The sequence below is a fragment of the Natrix helvetica genome (genome assembly GCF_964273705.1).
Source record: "Natrix helvetica genome assembly, chromosome: 2".
In the NCBI taxonomy this organism is placed as follows: domain Eukaryota; kingdom Metazoa; phylum Chordata; class Lepidosauria; order Squamata; family Natricidae; genus Natrix; species Natrix helvetica.
Genome location: NC_138552.1, coordinates 92299668 through 92327259, shown reverse-complemented (window position 1 = coordinate 92327259; position 27592 = coordinate 92299668). Strand labels below are relative to the sequence as shown.

Sequence of the window (27592 nt, the reverse complement as noted above, 5' to 3'; positions counted from 1 at the left end):
AGCCTTGCCTTTCCCAACAGGTTGATAACTGCGTAGCTTTGAGGGGAGGTTTTGCGCGAAGAGGTTGCACAAGAATTTAAACGGCTGTCAGCCAACTCGCCTCCCAAATCCGAGCAGTTGACGGAAAGGAGAAGGAAGCGATTCGCTTCGGGAATTTGCACAATAGGATTTGCTTCGGGTTGCCGCGCAGGTTAGTCGATTGAGCCGCGGGGACCCGGGTAAGCGGCGGACTGGAACAATAGACATACTCAGACGCACAGAATCGGAAGGGAGCTTGTAGGTCATCTAGTCCAACCCCCAGCCCAAGCAGGGAGAGGCGACCTTTCGTTGGGTTGGGTTTTCCACGCTGCCGGTTTTAAGAAGATCGGGGTGTTTTGTGTTTTTTTTAACGACAGAAATAAAAAAAAAATTGGGCTTGTTCGCCCGAGGGGACTCGGAAAGAGCTTGGTGGCTGTCTTATTCAACAAATGATTGGCCGATTCGTGTAGATATTTACACACACACACTGCACTTTTCAGAGTTTGGAAATTAATGTAGAAACTTAATGTTAAAAGCGCCATGCGGTTTTAGAGTGTAATAGAATCATAATTGTCATTAACGAGATTATACAGATTAATAGAGTTGGAAGGGACCTCGTAGGTCATCTAGTACAACCCCCCGGGGGGGGGGCGGGTGTGTGTGTCAAGTGATGAATAGAAATGCTCTTAAATGTTAAATTTAAAGGTTAAAAGTTAGCGTGACTTAATGGTTCAGTGGCTGAGACACTGAGCTTGTCGATCAGAAAGGTCGGTGGTTCGAATCCCTAGGATAGGTCGTCTGCGTGAGCAGGGGGTTGGACTAGATGACCTCCAAGGTCACTTCCAACTCTTACTGTTTACTGTTTAATGTATGTATTGTGGGAGGAGGGGTTGATCTAGAAAACCAAACACTTGCACTATGAAAATAAAGTATTGCAGTGGGAAAGGTAAGCAAGTATTAAAAGTAACAAAATCTAGGAGAAATAACTGTTGAAATTAACGATGAATTTGCATATCATAGGAAACTGCAGATTAACTTTGATTTTTTTAAAAAAAATTGTTTCACTTTTTGAATAAAATAAAATAGACTGCAGATTAACCATGGTTCATTGAGTATGCCACAATTCTCTTGATTCACAAATCGCACTAAGGCATGAGTTCCAAGAAACAGCTGTGGTCACAGAATGCTAATCTAATTTTTTTAAAAAAATCTATTAACATAGTTATGTTCAAATCATGATTTATGTTGACTTCTGATCATTTTGACTTAACACACATGGAGTTATTCATGGAGGAACCCCACCGTATTTCTCTCTCATTTCTCTTCACCAAAGTGACTTTTTGTGTGGTGGAAAGTAATGTTGGGCATGGAGTTGCGTGCAGTGGTGGGATTCAATTTTTTTTACTACCAGTTCTGTGGGCGTGGCTTGGTGGGCATGGCAGGGGAAGGATACTGCAAAATCCCCATTCCCTCCCCACCCCACTAACCTGCTTTCCAGCTCCGTTCTCCTGTTCCGGGCAACAAAAGAAGATCAGCTGGGAGGCAGCGGAAGGGGGGGGGGGCTGGGACAACCTATTTGCCAGTTCTCTGAACTACTCAAAAGTTCCGCTACCGGTTCTCCAGAATCTGTCAGAACTGGCTGAATACCACCTCTGATGCAGTCATATGAATATATTGCCCAGAGATTTTATAGGCTTTGGAGAAAAAGCAGACAACGAACTAATGTTTCTGAGGCTGTTACTAATATACATGCAAGTAGGGATTGAATGTACTTTTCATTTTATCAGCTCTAACTGTATCCAAGTAGCCCTCACAAAAGGTGATTGCATGATCCCGGGACACTGCAGATGTCATAAATATGAGTCAGTTGTCAAGCATCCGAATGTAAGTCACGTGGCCATGAGGATGCTGCAACGGTCATAAGTGTGAAAAATCATTGCAAGTTACTTTTTTCAGTGCTGCTGTAACTTGAGCGGTCAGTAAGTGAGCTGTTGTAAGTCAAGGACTACCTGTATTTGTAAAGGGCATGTGTTGTGAATTGGATTGTCCTCTGCCTGCATTGAGGGCATCTATTGTTCTAGAAATAATAAAACAAATCTGGGACTTTCTGAGTGAAAGGTATTGCCAGCTTTGGCCAAGAGAAAAATAATTCTTGGGAATCTAAACTTCAGGAAATCACTGCACTAAAGGAAAAACAAGAGCCATGGTGGTGCAGGGTTAGAATGCAGTATTGCAGGCTGACTCTGCCCACTGCCTGCAGTTCGATTCTCTCTGGCTCAAGGTTGACTCAGCCTTCTGTCCTTCTGAGGTGGGTAAAATGAGGAACCCAGATTGTTGGGGACAATATGCTGACCCTGTAAACCTCTTAGAGAAGGCTGTAAAACACTGTGAAGCGGTATATAAGTCTCAGTGCTATTGCTTTAAAGAAGCCAAATTCTTATTTAATCATTCAGGTTGTGGACAATGGTGAGGGCAAAGGCTTGGATCCTGAAGAAGCATTTTGAAGGGTTTCCTAAGCAGAGTGACTTTGAATTAATAGAGATAAACCTACCAGGTCTAAACGATGGAGGTAAGAGGAATCACTTGATTGTGCATTTGTATTACACGTTCCCCATGTCAACAACCTTTGTCCTAGTGTTTTTTTTAAAGATGCATATCTTGCAGAAAACATTAAATATATTACACTAAGAAAAGTGCTTTGAAAAATTGCATGATGACAAGTGTCTTCAAAGATGTTAATTAAGGGGGCTTATAAATCCTGAAAATTCATATATGACCATTCACTTTTTTTTTAAATTCACAAATGAATGTGGAAACAGTAAAATTAAGTCAAGATTGGAAAATGAGAAACTATATGATTGACCGCTGATCAATTAAATCATGGGCCGAGAGTGTTTGGATGTGAATATATAAAATGAAAGACTGTTTTCAGTGTTAAGTTGATGAATTTAGAAAATATGTTTTTGACGTGACCTCCTCTTACATAATTTGGTCAGAAAAATTCATTGAGAAAAACATCACACAACTTACACGAAAAGAATGCTGTTGGACATGCTTTAATATTTATTCACCCAACTCCAAAATCTCTAGGTTTTTTTGCTCTCCATCCCAGTCCTCTAACTGAATGAATAAACAAATAAAACAAATATTTTGAAATGTGTAATTCCTTGCTATTCCCTTTATTGGTATAATGTATTTCCATTTTTTACTTGTTTTTTTCTTAATGCTTGTAACAATAAGAATTTTAACAGAAACATAGTATAAAACTACACATTTTGTATAATTGTAAAATTGCATGGGATAAAGAAACTCTTTCCCTCATGCACATAATATCAACTCGAAAAGCATCCCTGGCCTGCTCTTGAATTGCCAAAGGCAAGGAGGGATGGAAAACTGACGATGCAGCATGGCAGCCACAAACCAAAGCACATTCCAGGCATATCTTTTTCAAGGCTGTCTCCCAGCTTACCCACAGCAGCCAGAGAGGTGTGATCTCTATAGCCTGGGAAAGTGCTCCAGTTGGAGAATGTGATTTATGACACACTCTGGGCGGAGGGGGGAAACAGGGTCATAATTACGTGGGGTCAGAATTGGCTTCACTTGGGTATGTGCCGACATGTTGTTCCTAATAAATATCTGGATTTCTATTGAAGCTTGGCTAGAGACGCATGGTTTAATTAGGGGATTCATTGGAACACTGACACATAGATTGCCTTTCCAGATTAGTGTACTTCTCCGATATTCTGTCCACTCCTTCCTGGTTTCTTTTAAAAGAAAACAGAAGATTATCGAATGATAGTTTTCTCTCCAGTAGTACATTAGCTCTTTCATAATCTTTTCTTCTTTGTTTCAGAGATGCTGCTTGAAAGTACGTTTCTCAGTGTTGATCCCTATATGAGGTACTACAGTTTGTTTGACTTTGTGTTTCAATACTAAAACCCCAGTTTATTCTGACCAGTGATCTTTTCTCCTAATTATTGTAATTTAGTATGAATGAAGGCAAACAGGGACGTGCGGTCAGGGGAGGCAGGGGAGGCAGAGCCTCACCTCTCTTCATGAAATAATAATATATAATAATAATATATATTTCCTCCCATCCCTTTTACACGGCTCCCGCTAAGTTCCGGTAAGGAGAAGAGCTTTTGGGGAGTGAAGAGGAAGAGGACGGAGGAGGAGGAGGAGGTGCGCGCGCGGGGCAGTGCCAGCTGGGCAACCGGCGGAGGCAGGAGGGTTCTCGGAAGCGCCAATAACCTTCCTGCCTCCGCTGTACTTTGCGCGCTCCTCGCGACTGCAATAGACGTCCAGAAGTGGCAGGGGCTGTTGGGCTGGAAGCCCAAACCCCATTAGCCACAAAAACCGTTTCTGGACGTATATTGCAGTTGCGAGGAGCGCACAAAGTCCAGCAGAGGCAGGAAGGTTCTCGTCGTTCCCCAGTCGGTTTCGTGGCTTCGTCATCTGGGAGCGCCGACAACATTTCTGCCTTCGCAGCTCCCGGGCGCGGCCGGACGGATGTAGCCAGAGCGATGCCGAGGCGGTCCGGGCGGACGAAAGAGCGAGCGAGCGATGGAGGATCAGGCATCCTGATCCTCGGTCGCTCGCCCGCCGGACTGCCTCGGTGCCACTCTGGCTACCTCCGTCCGTCCGCGCCCGGGAGCTGTGGAGGCAGAAATGTTGTCGGCGCTCCCGGATGACGAAGCCACAAAAGCGACTGGGGAACGACAAGAACCTTCCTGCCTCTGCTGGACTTATTGCAGTCGCGAGGAGCGCGCAAAGTCCAGCAGAGGCAGGAAGGTTCTCGTCATTCCCCAGTTGCTTTCGAGGACTGGGGAGTGTGAGCCGGCGGAGCACGCTCAGGAAGGCGGGGAATGGGATCATGTGTGCTGGAGGCTGAGGCAGCCTTAGCCTCCAGCACACGTGGTCCCATTCCCCGCCTTCCTGATGATGTCACCAGCCTCACCAGCCATAAACCTCACTGCACGTCACTGAAGGCAAATATACATGTCCCAAGGATTATACTTCAAAAATGCTATTATTAGATATGATGGATGGCTACTAATAGCTTGGCTGTTCTAGCCAAAGACATTTAGCCAAAACAAATTATACTGGCATATTTTTGTGGTTTCTCATGGTCTGCAGAAATAGAGCATTTAGTCATTGTTTGAACACACCAAAAGGCTTTTGATGTAGTGCAAACAGGTACCTACATTGTGTCCTGAAAGAAGAATTCCCTCAATTTGTTGTAATTTGTATTGATGTCTAATTATGTACTTTCATGTGACCTAAATAAGCAGCCTCTGCTGCTGAATACAAAACATGTCATAAAAGCCAGGCTCTGCCCTACGTTCATTGTGAAATGAGTTTGACATGAGTCCAAGTTAAATCACTTACATTTATGTCCCTCTGCCCTAATGTGAATTAAGCCTGTCAATCATGCCAGTCATTAATTGGTCCCATGTATTTCTTTAAACAAAAATTCATACGTTGACTTTTGCTTCATTTTTGTTTTGCAGAGCATACAGTAAGAGAGGGATGAAGGAAGGGGACACTATGATAGGGTCCCAGGTTGCAAGGTAAAATCTACTTTGATTTATTTCCTGTTCCACAAACTGTTGGTCTTCCTTTCTTCCAGGTGAAGTTATTGGGCATTGGGCAATAAAATGAAGAGTAAAACAACATCCACATTTGTATCTGTTTTCTGTTGGAAACAAGTGTGAGTAGAATCAAAAAAATTGTGAAAGGTCCTCATTAAGGCTTCAATGTAAAGAATTTATATATATATATAAATGGCTGTGTGTGTATGTTCCAGCATAACTCTGGAATGCCTCGAGCTTGGTAGACAGATTACTTACTCTCTGGAAAAAAATATTATAGGGGTAAGACACCCCTAACAGCCCTCGGTGTGTGTGTGTTCTGTTAAAATACAGCCTGTTGTGCCTTAAAATCCTTCTACAGTACTGCCGTAAAATGGCTTCTAGTGTACAGCACAGTGGAGTTGCCATGGTAACGGCTTCACAGTACTCCACAAGAGGGCTCCCTCTGGTAAGGGAGAAAATCCAACATTAGAAATTACGTTTGGCCTGGACATTTTCATCCTATAAATAAATACCCAGGCAATTGCGGGTTATCAACTACTAATAAATAATAAGTCCTGTCAATTTGATAGACTTCGAGGCTTTGTCTGAATTTAAAAAAACAAATGCATAATTAAGAATATTCCAGTAGAATCTACAGTAAAGCAAGCTGTGTCGTTGGTGTTGTTCCAAGGATACCTGAAAAAAACATTAACAAAAGATTCAGTGGGAAAAACTGATAAAAGTAATAGCATCAAGTTCTGAATGCATGCAAAGTTCTTAACTTGATATTGAAAATATTCCAATTCAGGGACGATGACTGGCTTCTCTTCTGGGGCCTCTTTTCAAATGATGGAAGGAAATGCTGCTTTAGATATTTCAAAGCTATTCAGGGCTTTACAGAATAATAGGAATGCTTTGAAATACGGCCAGAATGTTCTCATAGCACTCTCAACATAAAATTTCCCTGTGATGATTTAGTGTCAGATTGTGAGTTACACTGCTCCGTCCTAGAGAGTGAGACAAAATTATTAAAAACTGGTTGTGGGTTTGCAATTTGTTTGCAAGTTTCTTTGTTGACTAGTGTAACTAGGTACCTGTGTTCTTTTCAAAGGATTTTGGAAAGCACAAATCCTTCATTTCCTGTAGGAACCTTTGTTGTGGCAAATGCGGGCTGGACCACACATTTTATTTCAGATGGCAAAAATCTATCACCACTGCTTCCAAATTGGCCAGAAAATCTTCCAAGGTCATTGGCTCTTGGAACAATTGGCATGCCAGGGTAAGTGTACCCTAATCATGTATTTGATGGAGGTAATGTGATGGATTGTAACCCAGTCTTTGAATTCTGCTACATGGGTCTTCAGCTGAACATGGTGCTGCATAGGTCATAAAAACTAAGGTTGATGGTTCCACAATTGGAGCCTATGTGAAAAATACCTTTTACCTGGGAAAGGTACTGTATGTCCTTAAGTATTCAGAGGATGTCAGCCTAATTCTTCATTCCCTGATTACCTATGCAGGATCCCTGAACATCAGTATGACCAGAAATGTCTTTTTGAGTCCTAACCAAGTCCCATGGCCTCCCTGAGTGTGTTTATTTTTTATGTTCTTTTTAAAAATAATTTAGAGGTTTTTTGCAAAGTAAAAACAATACAAATGTAAAGAAAAAAAGGATCTAAAGTAAAAATGATAAGTAAATGAAAAAAGAAATAAATAACAAAATATAAATATAAATAAATAGCTCCAGACATTTTTTTTAACAGTAGTTATAATAAACGTATTTATCTTTAGCCTTCTTAAGATTGCATAACAGGTTGCCTCTTCCCATATTCTATCTTTTCTAATCATTTGACCCATATTTCATAAGTTCATTTTTTTCTCCTTTCAGCAAAAAGTACAAATAGGGTTTCCGGTCACTAAGAGTTGTCAGGCGCAAAGGATCAGGATTGTATGTTAGGTTGCAACATAGAAGATTTATTCAAGCCTACACACAGGCATCCAGTCAATTAACGGTCAGCACTAAATTGGTGCTAGATAAGGTTCAGTGGGGGTTGGATATGGATCATTTGTGGTAATGTAAGGATACTAAGCTGATGACCTGTTTAACTTCACCTCACCCTAGCTCTGCCTGCTCTTTTACACAACATAGTTATTGCCTTTCCAAGTCAATTTTGACATCCCTGCACATTTTGTCGCCTTTACCAATCATTCCCCCTTTGTAGGTATTTCAGAGTTTTATGCATACAGTATAATAATCTTGCTGCATTTACCATGTATAAAAACAGAGGTCTGTAACTGAAAGGTTCTGGTTCCAACTAAGTCCTAATCTTTACATTTCTTTGTATCGTTGTGTGTATTTGAACCCAAAAAATTCTGGCTTTTTTACAGATATACCAAGCATGAAAATTTACCTTTCATGGTTTCATATTTCCAACATGTATTTGAAATACCTTTATATATTCTAGAAAGTTTTTCTGCTGTCATATTTCAATGGCATACAATTTTGTAATAGTATTTTCTTTTACATGATTACTTACAGTGAATTTTAGGCCTTTCAGCCACATATTTTCCCATCGATCTATCTTTATCTTATAACTAAATTAAACAAAAAACTACAATGTTAAAAAAGAAAATGCCAGCCTCAAACATCAGCTTCATTTCCAAATTTTCCTGGATTTATTTTTAGGTCCGTTCTGCATGGTTCAGTTAAAGTGCTGTCCATTAGGCTAGCAGAAAAGGTTATACAGGTAGTCCTCGATTGCCAACACTCTGAGAAAGGCAGCTCTTCTGCTTTACCGCGCAGCTTTGTCTACCCTTTCCCCCATTAGAAAAAAAAAGATGGGTGGTCGAAGTTAGTATTTGGGACACAAGGAGAGGTGCCACCTCAGCCCCCAATAGACAAGAGATATGAGGTGGATCTCTCATATTTTCCCCTTCGGTTATTCCATGGTGCCACCTACAGGAGAAATGGGGAAGCATCTCAGATTTCACACAAATTGAAATAATTTTGGGCTTCTACCAGCAGAAAGAGGAAACACTAAAGTAAAGCTGGAACAGCTACATGTGATTTAAGACTTAGCTTACTGTTAGGCTGGGGCCAAAATGAAGGCAGTGACTCACAGTAGCAAGAATACCTTGCTAGGACATGTTTGTGTCAGGATTAGGTGCAAATTGAGGACGTTTTTTAGAAAATGAAATTCTAGGCATCTGCATTCCAATTTTTGGAAGTTGACCAGTGGTGGGTTTCAAAACTTTTTAGAACCTCTTCTATAGGTGTGGTCTGTTTTGTGGGAGTGGCTTGCCGGCCATGTGACCAGGTAGGAGTGGCTTGTCAGCCATGTGACCGGGTGGGAGTGGCTTGGCAGTCATGTGACTGGATGGGCGTGGCCAACTTGTAAAACGCTCTTGCTTAGCAATCAAATTGTTGGCTCAGAAACTCTGGCATTTGAAGCGTGCAAGTCTTAAAGCTGTCAAGTTACAAAACCCTTGCACCCCTAATCCTTTAAAAAAAACAACGAGGGGTGTTCACAGCTTTAAGACTTGTGGACTTCAATTCCCAGAATTCCTCCTCCAGTCATGTTGGCTCAGGAACTCTGGCATTGAAGTGTGCAAATCTTAAAGCTGTCAAGTTTACAAGACCCTTGCACCCCTAACCTTTAGAAAAAAAATAACCCCAGGGGTGTTCAAACTTGACAGCTTTAAGACTTGTGGACTTCAACTCCCAGAATTGCTCCTCTCGCTCTTCATCTTGATGATGTGCAAACAGGCAGGGGGAGGGAGCTGGAACCGGTTCTAAACGACACTGTAGATTTGTGGAACCTCTTCTATAGAAGAGGTTAGAACTGGCAGGAACCCACCCCTGAAGGTGACCCACCTGCCCACAGAATGGCAGACATAGGTAAGGTGATGGAGGGAATCTGAGAGGGTAGATAGGTGTCCCTAATACAGATCCTGGCTAAAAACTGGCTAATATATTCAGGAAATGTTAAAGCTGAACTGTTCCAATGGATATTCTAGTTCATTTTAGTTAATCTCAGCTCTTTTCCTTTTTCCTCTTTCCTCTCCTTCCTTTCCCTTTCTTCTTCCCCTTCCCCTTCTCCTTTCCCTTTCTCTTTGTTTCCTTTCCTTCCTATCTTTCTTCTTGGTATTTTCACAGAATTTTTAAATTCTTTGTATTTATTTATTTATTTATTTATTTTAGAAAATGTATATATAGCTGCCTACTCAGTTATAAAATCATAAAGGGGTGACTTTCCCTATTTCAAGATAACAAATATAGTAGCTTATAATTTTACTAACTTATCCCCTTCTCTTATAATACAAACAATGATCTCTTCTTCCCATAACCCCGTATTCATAAACAAATCCATAAAACCTTGTTGTTCCTGAGGTGAGTGAAAGTATTTGAAATCTTACAGTGGATAGGTTGCTAAGTGAGGAGGAAGTTGTTAAGTGAATTTTATCCCATTTTACAACCTTTCTTGCCACAGTTGTTAAGTGAATCACTGCAGTTGTTCAATTAGGAACACAGTTGTTAAGTGAATCTGGCTACCTGATTGACTTTGCTTGTCAGAAGCTCGCAAAAGTTGATCACATGACCCTCAGGACACTGCAACCATCATAAATATGAACCAGTGGCCAAGCATTCGAATTTTGATTATGTGACCATGGGGATGCTGTACCAATCATAAGCGTAAAAAATATAAGTCCCTTTTTTTCAGTTCCGCAGTAACTCTGAACTGGTGATGGGTTCCTAACCGATTTACTATCAGTTCGCTGAGCGTATGTTTTGCTGCCGGTTCTGCCACTCAGGCCCAATCACCACTACCGGTTCAGCCGAACCGGACCGAACCGGCAGCAAATCACCTCTGCTCTGAACAGTCACTAAATGAACTGTTGTAAGTTGAGGACTATTGGTATTATTTCAAAATTCCCATTGTGTTTACTAGCCCTCAAGGTTGAGGAATGTCACCTTATTCTGTGGTACTTTTAAAGACATTTGTTGCACGTAATCAGGTTATTCCCATTAGTGGTGAATGTTCGTATTTGAATCCTATTTGATTTTTATGTTTTGCACATATCATGGTGTCACTGTTTAATTGCACAAACTTTTAATTCCTTTTCCAGTCTTACTGCCTACTTTGGCCTATTTGAACTCTGTAGGCCCAAACCAGGAGAAACTGTCCTAGTTAATTCAGCAGCTGGTGCTGTGGGCAGCGTGGTTGGGCAGATTGCTAAAATTAAGGTAGGTGGATATGAAACGTTTTGGACTGACTTCAACTTCCAAGAGCCTGATCAATGGAAAGCTCTGGTTTGCTTATCTCTGGTCTATTTACCTCCACGTGCTTTCATTGATTGATTGATAGGGAAGATTCTGCACATAAATACCTCATTTGCAACATACCCATTTAGTCATGGGATGGGGGGAATATGATACCTGACATCACGCATCACTCATTGAACCCAACTACACACTGTATAACCTTCGCATCGAAACATTATGATGTGACTTATGCCAATTACATTATTCTCATTTTTATAATGTTTTGGGGATATCACTGTGGCTTCTATAGGATGTCTATATTCATTCTTTGCATCCAGAAAAGTACTCTTTTTAATCGTTATTAAAGATTACAATTTACAACAGTAGAACCTAATACAAAAGAAAAAATGAGAGAAAATTGAAGATGCAAAAAACGATTAGAAATATAAAAAACAAAAATTAAAAATACAATAAGAACTACATAAAGAAGTGACTTTCCTATTTCAAGATAAGTATAAACAATTTTAGAAACTTATCACCTTTTCTTACACTACCACCATCTCTTCTCGATGTCCCTTCAATATCAGTGATCAATGATCTCTTCTCAATAGCCCAACTCTTATTTATAAACAAATCTACAAAATCTCATCATTTTGGCCTTGTGGTTAGCAAAAGTCCATTAATGGCTACCAGAGGTAACATCCATTTTAACTTTGATAACATAAATAAAATTTCATATTCCTTTCTTTTGTTTCAACACCTTTCAGATGAAGTCATAGAACAGGGTGTCAAACTCACGTCGTCATATAACGTATCGGGACTTTTTCCTCCTTTGCTAAACCGGGCATGGGTGTGGCCAGTGTGCGATGCATCCGATCTGGGGGCAGGGAGTTTGACAGCCCTGTTTTAGAACATGATTCTTATCTTTTTTTTTCTTTGTCCCTTTCTATAAAATTCTGCAAAAGTTTAATAAGCTTATTTTGTAAATTCACTTCATCTGTTTTGATTATTGAGACATTTTCTGGTGTCTTTTGTATGTTCAGTATAACATCTTTTTCTATGTCATTCTTGCATCCTGTTGTTTTAAAGTTTATATTCAACTTACTCTCAATTGTGTCAGGTAACACTTGTCCCATCCATAGCATCTTTTCAATACACTCTCTCCATAGAGGAGATATGTCTTTTAACACTGCCAACCTATTTTTATTCCATGTGGCTTTGGTGTGTTTTGCTCCAGTGGGCAAATTTCATTTAGCTGTGTTTTTATTGCAATTAATTTAATTTTATTATCTGTGGAAGTTTCTTCCATAAAAGGTTGGTGTTATTCTTTTAAGTGTCACTGTGATGGTACGTAGTGATTCCCAGGAGGGAGGAGCATTCCAGAGGAGTAAAAGACAACTCAGCCCAGATATTATGTGTGAGAGAAAGAGGATGAAGACAGATCCTCCCTAATAGTTCACAGTAGGTGCAGAAAACAGAATCTTCAAGTCTGGCAGGCTTTTTTCGATAGATGTGAAACAATAAAGAATTCAGTTTGGAAAACTCGCTATTCTTGGTTTTGTGCCCCACAGCCATGATACTCTCTATGTGATCAATGGGATTTTATTTCTGCTCACATGGCCTTTTGTTTTACTATATCTCACACCTTGACCACACCGTAATTATAATTCTTAGGTGTTGCTTTGGTTTTTACTTGCTAACACATCCTTTTTGAACTGGCTTCTACTATGATACCGTTTCTCTCTCTTGCTTTCTCTCCTTCCCTGCCCTACAGCTATCTTTATCCATTTTAATCCCGTGAACCCAATCCAATCTCTCCTGTCCATCTCTGCCTACCTGTCATCACTATCTGTTGAAGATGGTTTATGAAGAAACTCGCATAGCCTTGCCAAGGAACTTATCCTTCACTGTTGTTTTTTTTTTTTAACCGGCAGGGTTGTAAAGTGGTCGGCACTGCGGGCTCTGATAAAAAGTTGGATTACCTTAAGGAGCTTGGCTTTGACGAAGTCTTTAACTATAAAACGGTGACATCCCTGGAGCAGGCGCTGAGGGACGCTTCCCCCGACGGCTACGACTGCTATTTTGATAACGTATGTACAAGATGGAGCTCAGCTTTGAAGTGGCCTAAGATAGGAAGGGAAGCTGATCGAAGGAACTCCCTGTCGTTAAAAGCTGCTTTGGCCCAGGCAAAGAAAAGCTTTTTAATATTTTGGGACACCCCTCTCATCCCTTGCATTCCTCTCTCCAAGGCAATACACCATTGGTCTCCTTGCATAATGTAAAGTGCATACTTAATGGCAATAATCGCAAAACTAAGATTTTAAAAACTGGCTTCTCTGGGAGCTAAACGGACAACTCCATATCTCCCCTGAGCCTTCTAGATATCATTTTTCAGTGTAGGTATGAATCACTGAAGTATGTGTATGTGTGACCCTCATTATATGGGTGCAGCCAGGGGTAGGCTTCAAAAAATTTAACAATGGGTTCTCTGCCCGGTTGTTGGGTGGGCGTGGCCATGGTGGGCGTGGCCTAGTCAGCCTCTGCACCATGGTGGTGTTGGGGCCCTTTTCTCCTTCCCCAAGTTCCGGAGGCTTTTCTTGAGCCTCTGGGAGGGCGAAAACATCCTCCCTGGGCTCTGAAGGCCCTCTCACTCACAACAGCTTGTACAGTATCTTTAGTCATTCTCAGAGGTAACCCCCCCCCATCTCCTCTTTTACATTCACCAAAATACTTGATCAGAGCAACAGTATTTTGTCTTTTGATGCCATTTTTGTGAAAAATCAGTGAAGGTGTTACGTGATTATTTCTATCCAGCAGAAGGAAATTCACTGGCAGCTCAAATTTGTCCTCTCTTTTTCAACCTATTCTGGTTTTCCAGAACTCACCTGCTGGATTAGCAGTTTACGCAGAGCAGTTTTAGGTAGACTTGCCAAAAAGAAAAGTGGAAGGGAAACTTTTATGGCAGAACTGAAAATTCACGGCCTTAGTATTAGATGTGACCTCCTGTTTCCTTCGATTGGGAGATGTTTAAGTGCCTGAAATTCCCAAAGCAAAATCCTACATTTTGTTCCTGTGATCTCTGTTTCTAAGAACAGATTGTGGGTATTAGTCGAGCTCTTTCAAAATAATTCCATGTAGATCAGTCAACAATATCCCTCCTCTGAGTATTTTAGTCTCAGCAAATGTTGTGTTGTCTTTGTCTCCACCAGGTGGGAGGAGAATTTTCCAGCGTTGTTTTGGAGCAAATGAATCCATTTGGGAGAATTGCGGTGTGTGGTGCTATCTCCTTGTATAATGACACCCAGCTCAAGAAAGGTAGAAATCTATTTTTCTTTCTGCATGCTGTTTGCTTCTTCTTCTTCTTCTTCTTCTTCTTCTTCTTCTTCTTCTTCTTCTTCTTCTTCTTCTTCTTCTTCTTCTTCTTCTTCTTCTTCTTCTTCTTCTTCTTCTTCTTCTTCTCCTTCCCCTTCCCCTTCTTCTCCCCTCCTCCTCCTCCTTCCTTTTCTTTTTCCTTCTCCTTTCTTCTTCTCTTTCTTCTCCTTCCCCTTCCTCCTTCTCTATTCCTCCCTTTTCTTCTCTTGTTTCTTATAAATGTTGTTATTGAGGTTCAAAATCAAACATTAAAATGCAAACTGTGGGGGGGGGGGGAAGCAGGGGAATAACAGGACAGATTAAAAAGTGACAAAAATACAACAAACAAATATATAACAAAGATGACCTCCAAGTATTTCAGCATACAGAGATAATAATACAGCAGTGTTTTAAATTTAAATGAATAATCAATATTTAAGTTACCGTCAAATACTAATGATAAACATTCTAAAAGATCAATATTGTTATTATATTGTTCTCTTAATTTTAATTTAACACATAACAAATGCATGTCTTTAGGCCCTTATGAAAAGCTAGAAGGTTGCGGTGAACCTCACATGGGGGGAGGGGGCAAGCTGTTCCAGAGGGCAGGAGCAACAGCAGAGAAGGCCCTCCTGGACCCCGTCAGCTGGAATAATAGGGCTGATGGGACCCATAGTATACTTGCTCTGCCGACATGAGTGGTACAAGCCAATCCCAGTGGGGTGAATAACCTGGACCTATGCCATGAAGGGCTTTAAAGGTGATCACCAACACCTTGAATTGCACCCAGAAGCAGACTGGTAACCAGTGCAGCTGACAGAACAGTGGTATTGTAGGGGCCACCAACACTACCCACGCTGCCGCACTCTGCACCAGCTAAATATTCCTAACTAGTTTCTCATTCAGGCACTAACCAGATCCAATATTTCTTAGCGCTCTCTCCCTCCCTCCCTCCCTTCTCTTTTTTCTTTTTCTTTTTTTCTCTTTCTCTCCCTTCCTTTTTCCTTCCTTCCCTCTGTCCTCCCACTTCTTTCTTTCTCTCTCTCTCCTCTTCCTTCCTTCCTTTTTCCTTCTTTCTTTCTCCCCTCCCTCTTCTTTCTTTCTTTCTTTCTTTCTTTCTTTCTTTCTTTCTTTCTTTCTTTCTTTCTTTCTTTCTCTCCTTCCCCCCTCTTTCCCTCTCTCTTTCTTCCTTTTTCTTTTTCTTTCTTCCTTTCAACAAAAAAACACTTTATTTTGAAACAGAATTCATTCAGGGTAACCTGACTATGTGGCAACAACAACTGTGAACTTGCATGTTTGAAAGTGAATGAATGATGCTAATTGTTGCAGGCCACTAGAGGCCAGTCATGAAGTGATTACGTGGATCTGGTTTGTTCAATAACCCCCCAGAGTCACACAACACTGAGCCAAAAACGAAACCCCCCATTTTGTGTAGAAGGTTCTGAGAACCAGAGTCAATAAAAATCAAAGTACTTAAATATCTTTCTCTAAAGTCTCATGAAGTTATGGAGAAGTACATGATTATTAGGAAACACTATATAGTAGCATTTTAAAAGCTGAACATTTCCTCGTGTTAATTGTGACTTGTGACTATGACACGGATGGTGTTTATCATTTTGTTACCAACAAAACTGAAAGTTATTGTCTTCCTGGATGCCTTTTCAACTTTGCATTCCAACTGACCATTGTGGGATTTTTGATGGTCTCCCATTCAGGTTGTCATCCAAACAGATCCTGCTCATCTCCCAATCTCAGATAGGATTTGTCTGGTGCTTTCACCTGCTGAGACCAAAGTTGTATATTCTTCATGGAAGATATTTGATACCCGTATAAAACCGGTTCCTTGGTATTCAGTCCCTAATTATGTCTGTCCTCTTGAACTTTCCAATGAGCTAAGGAGATACAGTTTGTCAGCTTCCGTTTCAAATGAGGACTCTCTTAATTTTTATTTTCTGCCAGGCTACAGCCAGGAAAGTTTAATTGATCAATAATCTGGTTTAGACACTATGCTACTCAGGGGTGGGCTTCAAAATTTTTAGCAAGGGGTTCTCCTGCCCAGTTGCTGGGTGGACATGGCCATGCTGGGTTTGGCCTAGTCAGCCTCCTGCACCACAGTGGGAGGAGGGCGGTTTTGCCCTCCCCAGGCTCCAGAGGCTTTCTTTGAGCCTCCAGGAGGGCGAAAACAGCCTCCCCAGGTTCCAGAAGCCAGAAACGGCCCCGTTTCCAGCCTTCCCAAACTTCTGGTAAGCCTGTTTTTTGCTCTCCCTGAGCTTCCACTCACACCCTGTGCTTACCTGCATCCAAAACGGGCTGTGTGGGGACTTCTGGGAGTAGCCGGGTGGGTGGGATCTTAGCTAGAGGTTCTCCTGAACCCCTGCAGACCCCCAGCAGCCCACCCCTGATGCTATTCCATCATTTTCACCATAGACATAATTCCTTGTAGAAGTTACAACAAGCTATTAAGAAGTTTATTTGATTTTAACAGTTGTTTGAACCCAATTGTATCCAGCTAGGAAGGACCACCTTTGAAGACCTGGGAACTCCAGCCAATATTTAGGATCTATATGCAGCAGAAATAGCAGCAGAATAGTGTTCTGAGCTATTTTTAGCAACAGTGGAAGTCTTATACCGCTACTTTCAAACCATTTAAAGAAACTCGGTTGCAGGTGGTAACCAGATCAGCCTTCCCCCAGCTAGAACTCAAGACTGAAATGAATGTTTTACACTTTTAGAAGGCAAGAGATACAGTGACTTCTGTGTGCAAAACCATCTCCCCCTCCCCAACTATTTCATTTGCACCGAAGTGCCAATGCTTCCTCATAAGTACATACCACCAACAGTGGCTGTTTTAAGAGTTAGATCTAGATCAGGGGTGTCAAACTCAATTTCATTGAGGGCCAGGTCTGGGTAGTGTTTGACATCGGGGGCCGGGTGTGTGTGTGGCCAGGGGGGTGCCAGACATCTGTTTTCGGCTGGGACAGCCTCCTGCAGTCCTCTGCCAGCAAAAATGGAGTTTGGGAGGACTTCATGTCGTACACACACCCAGCTCCATTTTCAGCTGCGACAGTCTCCTGCAGCCCTCTGCCAACAAAAACAGAATTCAGAGGACGGCCTACACTCAGTCCTCCCAAGCTCCATTTTTGCTGGCAGAGACACTGCAGGCAGTCCTTTGCTGTTTCCAGAATGGCCCTGTGGGCCAGATCTAAGCACCCCATGGGCCAGATCCAGCCCGTAGCCCTTGAGTTTGATACCCCTGATCTAGATAGGTAAAATGTGGGGTGGAAAACATGGGTTTTTGTTGTTTAGCCTACGTTTTCTTTTAGGAGCTCAAGGCAGCATACACCGCATTCCCATTTCCAATTTTCCTCCCCAATAACCAAGTGAGAAGGATTGGGCTAAGAGAGAATGATGAACTCCATCTCACCCAATGAGCTGCGGTAGCCGAATGTTGACTAGACATTAGGTCTTCCCGCTTTGGACAATCTTAAAATCTTCCTGCTTTTAGTTCAACACCTTCCTTGCTATATTATTTTTTGTTCAGTCCAATTTTTAACATGGTCTCAGTGAAAAGATGTCCTTATGTCTATACTGGTAGTTCTCCACCTACGACCACAATTGAGCGTAACATTTCTTTCGCTAAGCAAGGTTGTGAAAGTGAAGTTTTCCCCTGTGTTACGACCTTTCTTGCCACAGTTGTTAAGCGAATCACTGCAGTTGTTCAATTAGTCACTTGGTTGTTAAGTGAATCTGGATTCCCTATTGACTTTGCTTGTCAGGAGGTCACAAGAGACACTGCAACAGTCATAAATATGAGTCAGTTGCCAATTGTCTGGTTGTAAGTGTGAAAAACGAACATACCACTTTTTTCAATGCTGTTGTAACTTCAAATGAACTGCTGTAAGTCAAGGACTTGCAAATATAGTCTACCTGTGGCTGTTTATGTTCAAGACAGACATTCAACGGGCCAGTTTAAGTATGAGAAAAGCATGCAGTATGTTGGTAAAGAGTGAGATAAGATGAGACAGCTGTGAAACAGATATGTGAGATGTCACTGTTTTCATTAAAACACTTGTCACCTGCTATACAAAAATGGCACAGCAAGTCATGTGTTCACAGGGATGAGACAAATAACCAATGCAAGTAGAACAGCAAAATCCTGCGGCCTAGTTTGATAAAATGTGACCGAGCCACAGCTGTCTCGTTCAGAGCAACTCATTCCAATGATTCTCACATATCTTTAACACTGCCGTTTTCTTGACCTCACTTTACAGCCTAAACCAAAAATTGGCTGTGTTTGAACAAGAAAATCAGCCTAGATTTAGTTAAGGAGCAGCCTTGGATCACAAAACAAAGGATGGTATCAGGCCTGGAAGCCATTTTTTACATCGGGCCTTCAGGTCTGCCACATTAGAACTGAGGAGAAATTTCCTGACAGTTAGAACAATTAATCAGTGGAACAGCTTGCCTCCAGAAGTTGTGAATATTATGTATCAGTAATAACTGACAGACAACCAGTAACAGTAACTGATTTATTCAACTTAGTAACTGAACTGAACTGAAAGCCGGTTGACAGCTATTTATATTCTCCAGCTGTCAAGCCGGTAGCCAATAGGGGCTTGATGCTCGTGCCGCCCTGGAACCTGTTTAAAACGACCAATCCTGGGCGCGCGTGGACAGTCCTCCTCTAGCGCCACCTGCTGGTGGACGCTCCGAGAATACAACACTCCTTCCCCCTTGTCCGCGCATGCGTAATCCTGGAACCTGGTTGGCCTTCTGCGCACGCGCTGCGATCTTCTTAGCTGTGGAGTGACTGCCGCCGTAGAGGGAGGATCGCTTCGAGGAAGTGTCCATGAAGGGCCAAACCGTGGAACTCCTCCCAACTCACCAGGTAGATAGCTTGCCGGTATCGGATCATTGATTTGGCCGCCGGAGCTAGTTGTTCGCTCAGATCTGGGCTGATGGGCGGCGTCAACAGGTCTTTGTGAACTTGGAATAACATTTGGAACATTTGAGTTGTTTGACGCTGCACCGGTGTCTCTTCGCCTCAGCTGATCTATGTGCCTCCTCCACACTCTTCCATCTCCAAGGAGGACCCTATAGGAACAGGGCCCCGTTAGCTCCGATACAACACCAGGCACCCATTTAGGATCCCCTGCAAAGTTTTTAGCGAACACTCTTTCCCCTACCATGAAAACCCTAGGGGGGGGAGAGGATGGGTAGGAAGGGGTAGCGTAAAAGGGATGTAATCTGTCTAATGTCGTACGTAGTTTCCTTCCCATTAACAACTCGGAAGGAGCTTTGCCAGTTATTGGGCAAGGGGTGGTGTGCTGGCATCTTAAGAATGTGGCTACTCGTTGCTGCATTGGCAAATGAGCCATGCGTGCCAGTGATTCCTTGGCCGTGCGCACCGCGCGCTCTGCCATTCCATTAGCCGCCGGGTGGAAGGGAGCCACGGGAGCGTGGCGAATGCCTTGGCGTTGGAGAAATGTCTGAAATTCTTGTGAAGTAAATTGGGGCCCGTTATCCGACACTATGATGTCAGGTAACCCATGTGTTGTGAATAAGTTGTCTAAGATTTTTATAGTGGCTGCAGACGTAGTGGAATGCATAGGGAACATTTCTACCCATTTTGACCACGCGTCAATTACCAAGAAGAAGGTTGTTCCCTCTATTGGTCCTAAAAAATCCACGTGGAGTCTGCTCCACGGCGATCTGGGTTGTTCCCATTCTCTGGATGGGGCTGCTGGTGGTGCGGGGCGGACCTGCTGGCATTGGGGGCATTCCTGTACCCACGCTGCAATGTCCGCATCCATGGAGGGCCACCATATGTAACTGCGCCCCAGGCACTTCATACGGACAATGCCAGGGTGGCCCTCATGGAGACGAGATAGCAGTGCCTGGCGCAATTTGCTTGGGATTACTATTCTGTGTCCCCAGAGGAGGCAGCCTTGGAGAGATGACAGTTCCGTTCGGCGGCGATAGAATGGCAGTAGTGGCTGGTCTATATCAGAATTAGGCCATCCACTGCGGACGAAATGAATTATTTTTGAGATGATGGGGTCTGCTTTGGAATGTATTGCTATGTCTGATGCAGACAGTGGAAGTTGCAATTCATCTAAAAGGCAGATTGTTTCTGTAGGAGCTGGGTCCAATACCGGAATCGGTAAAGGGCAGCGGCTCAAAGCATCTGCATTGCCCATTGTTATGCCTGGCTTATGGATCAGCGTGTAGTTATAGGCTGATAAGAATTCCGCCCAACGGGACATGCGGGGAGATAAAATTTCTGGAGTGGGGCGGTCGCCAGCTAAAATGCCTAGAAGTGGTTTGTGGTCCGTTAGGAGGGTAAATGGCCGCCCATACAGGTAATGGTGGAAACGTTTTACTCCCGCAACGGCGGCCAGCGCCTCCTTGTCCAGCTGGCTATAATTACGCTCAGGCTTGGACAAGGTGCGGGAGTAGAACGCTATGGGGGCCTCTGAGCCGTCAGGATATACATGGCTCAGCACTGCGCCAACTCCAAATGGAGAGGCGTCGCAAGCTAGCTGCAGGGGCCACTTCTCGTCGTATTGCGCTAGCACTGGTGGAGCTGTCAAAGCCTTTTTGACAGCCGCGAGCGCCTGCGCCTCGCGGCTGGTCCAGAGCCATGGTGCTGAAGTGTCTAAAAGTCGGTGGAGGGGCTCTGCTAACGACGCTTTGTGTGGAATGAACGACGAATAAAAATTGAGGAGGCCTAGGAAAGCCTGCAACTCAACCTTATTGGTTGGGGTTGGTGCGGAAAGGATTGCCTCCACTTTTTTTGGTGATGGGTGGATTCCATCTTTATTTATTAGGAATCCCAGGAATTCTACGGCAGGGACTCCCAATTTACACTTTGATGCCTTAAGATGGAGGCCTGCAGCCCGGAATTTTTGGAGGACCGCACGTAGGGATTTTATTAACGTGGGGGCGTCTTTGGCTGCGATGAGCACATCATCGAAATAGGGTGTGACCCCAGGAATGCCATGGAGCAACCGCTCCATCAATCCCTGGAATATTCCTGGGGCCACACTGACGCCGAATTGCAGCCTACGACATTTAAAAGCCCCGCGGTGGGTGACTATTGTCTGTGCCAGTGCTGTGGCTTCATCAACAGGTAGCTGTTGATAGGCCTGGGCTAGATCCAATTTTGCGAATATCTTACCTCGTCCTAATGTGTGTAGTACGTGCTGGACTACCGGTACTGGGTGGGGATGTGCTTGGAGGGCTTTATTAATTGTTGTTTTAAAATCTGCGCATATTCTTACAGAACCGTCAGATTTTAGGGGAACAACAATTGGAGTTTCCCAAGGGGAAAAATCAACTGGTTGTAGAACTCCTTGTTCCAGGAGTTTGTCAATTTCCGCGTCTACTTTCGCCTTTAAGGCGAATGGTAGACGTCTGGCCTTAAGCCTGATGGGAGCTATTGAAGGGTCGAGGTTTAAAGATATTGGGGAGCCCTTGTAGCAGCCTAATGATGGTGAAAAAACATCTTTGAATTCCGCAATTAGTGAGGTGAAATTGTTAGTAGGTAAGGAAGAGTATTGCGTTGCATGGATGCCAGTTATTGACAAACCCAGAGCACTGAACCAATCGAGCCCCAATAAAGAGGCCAGGGGATCCTGTACCACTAATAATGGTAGGTGGCCTGTGAAGGAGCCATAAGTAACTAGTAGCTTAGCGCAGCCTAGGAGCTTGATGGAGTTTCCCTGGTAGTCTTTCAGGCGGCAGTTTGCAGGGCTGAGTTGCTTTACTTTGTAGTGGGGTAGAATAGATGATAATGTTTGCCAAGAAATAATTGAGCGAGCTGAGCCTGAATCTAGCTCCATAGAGCAAGGCTGGCCTTCGAGGAAGATAGTCAGGTGCATCTTACCGCGACCTCCTGCAGATGCGGATGCTGAGTCGACAACCCATTCGGGGTTGTATTCTTGGATGTCCCCCAGGGATAGAGAATTTAGGCGGCGATTTGGTGGGGCAGGTGCAGAAAAACGGTAGGCAGCATTTTGATTTTGTGGCCGGTTGTCAGGAGCGGATGAGCGGCATATTGCTGCTAAGTGTCCCTTTTTCCCGCATTTCCGGCAAATAGCTGACCTAAATCGGCAGGTTGAGCGTGCGTGCTTGCCGCCGCAGCTCATGCAGGCGCGACTGTCTCTAAAATTTAATGATTGCAGACGATCTATTGCTAAGTCAATTTCTGATTGTATGGAGGAGGCTAGTTGTTGATGATTTACTTGAGGCGATGGAAACTGTTGTCCCGTTGGCAACGGCTGTGGCAACCGTCTACGGTCAGGGGTTGACTGTTCGGCCATCTCCGCTGCGCGTGCCTCATCAACGGCAATTTTCAAAGTGAGGTCTGACCGGGATAGAATTCGGCGATGTAATTTAACGTCTTTCAGACCATAAATAAATTGTTCCAACAGGGCTTCGTCCAAATCAGCAAATTCACAAGGAATAGCAGCCGCACGGAGCGCAGCCACGTAGTGGCTTATGGATTGCCCCTCTCCTTGAATGCAGTGGCGAAAATCTTGTCGCCTTGCAAAACGTGAAGGTGCCGGTTCATAATGTGTTTTTAATTTTGCCATTAATGTTTCCCAAGGCACCGTGTGTACAGGGGTGGGAGCTGAGAGAGCTCTGGCAGTTGCGAACATTTCTGGTCCACAGTAGTTTAAAAATATACCTCTTTTCCTCTCCAGGGAAAGGCTTGTTAAGTCGTGTGCCAGGAGGAAACATTCAAACCTTTCCACAAACGCCTCCCAGGTTTCTGCCTCCACACGAAATGGGGCGAACATCGATGAAGTTGTCATTGTAACTTGTTTTGCTGGGTTGGATCCGCCCGTCCTCGTCGCCAGTATTATGTATCAGTAATAACTGACAGACAACCAGTAACAGTAACTGATTTATTCAACTTAGTAACTGAACTGAACTGAAAGCCGGTTGACAGCTATTTATATTCTCCAGCTGTCAAGCCGGTAGCCAATAGGGGCTTGATGCTCGTGCCGCCCTGGAACCTGTTTAAAACGACCAATCCTGGGCGCGCGTGGACAGTCCTCCTCTAGCGCCACCTGCTGGTGGACGCTCCGAGAATACAACAGTGAATGCCCCAACACTGGAAGTCTTTAAGAAGATGTTGGATAGCCATTTGTCTGAAATGGTATAGGGTTTCCTGCCTAGGCAAGGGGTTGGACTAGAAGACCTCCAAGGTCCCTTCCAACTCTACTATTGTATTGTATTGTATTGTATTGTATTGTATTGTATTGTATTTTCTGCTGTGGGAAAATGGGAGGGGGGGTTATATGGAATATGGGTGATATATAGTCAAAATAACATTCCTTTCTCAGAGAGTCAAGGACATCTTGCCCTGCACCTGAAGTGATGTGAGTGGGAGGCATCTCCAGTTTGGACGGTGCCTGATTGGACCATGTGATGGACATGTGGGTGCAGGGGAAGGAACTTTGATTTTGATTCGGGTAGGGAAAACCTGGAAGCTTTCAGATTTGGGTTACCTCAGATGTGCCAATATGACATCTCTAATAAAATAGAACTTTGAGGAACTTCAAGGCCCGGAGTCTTCTTTTATTAGGGGTGTTACTTGGAACCCTGACAGATGAGTTTGATGGGCAACCTTGCTGATGTTTTATTTGCACACTTGGTCGTATTTGGAAAGAGACACGCTTATTTTTATGCTTCCGTTGCAGAGGCTCAATACAATTTCACTTTGCAAAAATTTTGCAAAATCATGTTACGTTGACCATAGTTGAGAAAATACTCTTTTTTTTTCAAATGGGCAAAAACAAGGAAACAAGACATATGCCATTTTGGATAAGCTTCGAGTAAGTTAGGAAAGTTTGTGGCACCACTTCTGGAGATATGCTGTGACAGAACAAACCTTCCTAACTTTTTCTTCTCTGAACTTTCTTCTAGGCCCATTTGTGCAGGTCCCCATGGTCCTGAAACAGCTGTACATGGAAGGTTTTATAGTCACACGTTGGAACGATAGGAGAGAGGAAGGGCTGAAAGCAATACTGAAATGGATTCAAGAGGTAAGCTGACAGTAGAAGAAGCCTCTCTGTCTCTCCCTCTCCCTCTCCCCCCCTCTCCCTCCCTCCCTCCCTTCCTCTCATGTGTAATCCAAAGGGAAGACTTTGATACCTCACCTTTCCCTTGGGAGCCCAAGGTAGCATGCCATGGGAATTCTCTCTCCTCATTTTATAGCAAGTTCAACCCTTTGAGATTGGCTGGGCTGAATAATTAGCCCAGTCAGTTCTGCAATTGACTACAGAACCTGGGTCTCCCTTATCCAAGTCCATCACTTCAAAACCACATATTACACTTGCTGCCCTTTGCAACACTACTTGGCCAAGGGAAGATTTTGGTCTGTAGAGAAAAACCATGCAGGAGTTACTGTGAGCATTGCTCATTATTTTTATTCTCGAATGCATTGAGGAATAGACCTACGTGTACTCCAGTGTAATGTGTGGCTGTGGGTATGTCTCTAAAGCACACGTGTCATGCTTTCCTTTCGTCTTGTCCCTTTGGTATGTTGAGCAGAAATGTATTCTTGGATTTTAAATCCCAAGGGAGAACTGCATACATTTGAATGTTTCACTTTTCGCATAGGGGAAAATTAAATGCCGCGAGGACGTCACCAAGGGTTTTGAAAACATGCCAGCTGCGTTTATGGGAATGCTCAAAGGAGACAACTTTGGAAAGGCAGTAGTAGAGGTATAAAAGGCACTCTGCTTGGCTTGTGAAAACACTATAAATCGCTGTATCTGCACTTCCTTGCGGACTGACTTGTCTTCTTACCAAGAATGATCCAAGATTAAACTAATCCACTATACCACTCCAGCATGCTTCAAGTGTGGCCAAAACCACAGAAAATCAGGATTATCATGTGAAGTCTGAAGACAAAAGAAACAAATGCCTTTTAGAAGATTTGCTATATCTTTCTTTCAATAGGTTATCCAGTTTGAATAAAAGAAGCTGTCTGAAAAGCCAAAGCATACAGAATCCTTTCTTATCCATCAATAGTTTCTACAGCCAGATATTGTGTTCATACGTATTATGATATTATGAATATTATATGCATTTACAGCTATTCACCTTCAATCTTACTGTGGCTGTCCAGATGATGCCCCACTGCTAGAGAACAAAACTTTTGTGGGTTGTACAAAAAGCCTTTTTGGCAAGCAGAAAATCAACAAAGGAACTGGGCATTTCTGCTAAAAGGTGAAGGATACGATTTTGGCACACAGTTGTATAAAATGTGCAATACGGGTAGTCCTCAGGTTACTAAAACACAAAACATACAAAGAAAGATAAAGATGAGGGAAAGATAAGGGAAAAGGGGAAGAAAAAAAAAAGAAAAAGAGAAAAAAGAAAAAAAAGATGTCTTCTGACTCCTTTTGGTATAATAAGATAACACGATATCTCAAAGGTTTACTTTTATATATTAATATATACTAGTCATTTCTATAACATTAAGTCTATCTAATTGGCAAAATTGAAAGGCGAAGTTTCACTTTTTTACACCACAAGCACAAAGTGCAGAAATGGTTAGAAAAAAAGTTGTATTATTTTCTTTAAGCAAAGCAGTCAGTTTGGCCTTCTCTGCTAACTCCATCAATTTTTGCAGCCATTCCAGGAGGTTATATTCTGCCTGTTCTGCCCGGTTCACCCGAACCCGTAGCAGAAATGGTGGGTGGCCCCGTCCACGCACCCCAGCTCTACAGCATCCCATTTCAGCCCATTTATTAGGCAAAGTGCATGCGTGGAAGGTGGAGCGTATGCACGCGTGTGCTCACATTTGCGAACTGGTAGGGAAGGTAAGTAAATACCATCCCTGAGCCATTTGTCTGTTGTGGGAATCAAAGTATCCTTCCATTTTTGTGCATAAAGTATTCTTGCTGCTATCAGCACATACAACATCACACACTTAGAATTCTTAACCACTGGCAATGCAAATAAGACTTCTGGAAATTATAGTCCTGGATATCTGAAGATTATGACCATCTGCTGTAAGGATACTGTAAGCCTCTGATAGATTTCTTCTTATCATATACTCTCCGGTGCATTCTTTTCCTGCCTTATATTTCTATAATTTGTGTTATAAATGACTGGAAAATGCCAAGAATCTTCTGAAGTCTCGGGCCACATTTTTTTTTAGTAAACTTCTTGCCAGAATAGGCTTGTGGACTTTATGTTATTTTGACAGGTGATGAAGTGATACTAACAATACTAGAATCAAGTTAGCCTTTTAAAATATTTAAAATATAGAGTAGCAAGTTTAGGGGGCTGGTGCAAGCATGGTATGGACTATCTTACAGAAGATACTTACCTTACTTATCATGGCCAAAGGGAGGGTTACTTACAAAAAGACAGTGTCCATCATGGTAGCCAAAGAGAAAATGACTATTTACCCGTTATCCCTATTGGTGAAACTCTTTCCAATCTCCCAAAATTGTAACTTTTATATTTTGGCTCATCCAATTATAATTTTCCAAAGACAGCTCCCCTTTGTGAAGTCTATGTGCATCCTGGAGAAAGACTTTGAAAAATCGTAGCGGTAGGTGATATGTGTTGCAGCATATCGGTTTCCATTGAATAGAATAGAATAGAATAGAATAGAATAGAATAGGAGCCGGAACGGGCCTTGGAGGTCTTCTAGTCCAGGCCCCTACTCAACCAGGAGAAACTATACTATTTCAGATAAGTGACTGTCCAGTCTCTTCTTAACGACCTCCAGTGATGGAGCGCCCACGATTTCTATACGCAACAATTTCTGTTCCACTGGTAAATTGTCCTCACTGTTAGGAACTTTCTCCTTAATTCCAGGTTGCTTCTCTCCTTGATTAGTTTCCATGCATTGCTTCTTGTCCCGTCCTACCTTCTGGTCCTTTGGAGAATAATTTCACCCTTTTTTTTTTTTTGTGGCAGCCCTTCATATACTGGAATACTGCTATCCTGTTGCCCATAATTTTTTTCTTTTCATCTATTACAAATATTATTTTAACATAGAAATCTTTTAAGGAAATTGAAGCCAGAAGCCTTTCACAGAGCCGCACAGCCAGGAGAGATCTATGGCCATTTTTGTGATCATAAACCCGGATCGCTTCATTCTGCTGACAGCAAAAAACATGCCAGGGCGTAGCCTAGTTGCTTTCGATAATGTCTTTGAAAGGTCTCAAAAACTTTATAGCTCTCTTAATCTGTAAAGCCGATCCCCTTTGAAAAGGAAGTTAACGTTTAAAACGAGGCGGGTCTTCGTTTTGATGCAGGGCGATGGCAGAACACGCCCGCCTGCAAAAAGGTCCGGGGAGCAGATAAGCTGCTACTAGAGCCTTGCCTTTCCCAACAGGTTGATAACTGC

The 27592-nt window shown here is 42.9% G+C and overlaps 1 protein-coding gene across 2 annotated transcripts; it reads left to right on the top strand.

Moving 5' to 3' along the window:
• Positions 1–25217, top strand: LOC309387781 (prostaglandin reductase 1-like). 2 transcript variants are annotated; one of them, XM_081944589.1, is made up of 10 exons: positions 1–218; positions 2472–2587; positions 3872–3917; positions 5529–5588; positions 6703–6870; positions 10719–10836; positions 12789–12944; positions 14064–14169; positions 24145–24263; positions 24841–25217. In XM_081944589.1, exons 2-10 carry the CDS (start codon positions 2482–2484, stop codon positions 24949–24951), a joined length of 990 nt encoding a protein of 329 aa, XP_081800715.1. In that variant the 5' UTR covers positions 1–218; positions 2472–2481; the 3' UTR covers positions 24952–25217. The 2 variants fall into 2 exon arrangements, with proteins under 2 accessions (XP_081800715.1, XP_081800714.1); XM_081944588.1 differs by having other exon boundaries at positions 2–190.
• Positions 25218–27592: the final 2375 nt, after the last annotated feature.

What these genes read in the sequence shown, in the direction of transcription:
- LOC309387781 (XM_081944589.1), top strand. Translation starts at nt 2,482, where the DNA reads ATGGTGAGGGCAAAGGCTTGGATCCTGAAGAAGCATTTTGAAGGGTTT. An exon ending in ACCAGGTCTAAACGATGGAG is followed by an intron (nt 2,588 to 3,871) that starts GTAAGAGGAATC and finishes TCTTTGTTTCAG; the next exon opens with AGATGCTGCTTGAAAGTACG. An exon ending in GGCAGATTGCTAAAATTAAG is followed by an intron (nt 10,837 to 12,788) that starts GTAGGTGGATAT and finishes TTTAACCGGCAG; the next exon opens with GGTTGTAAAGTGGTCGGCAC.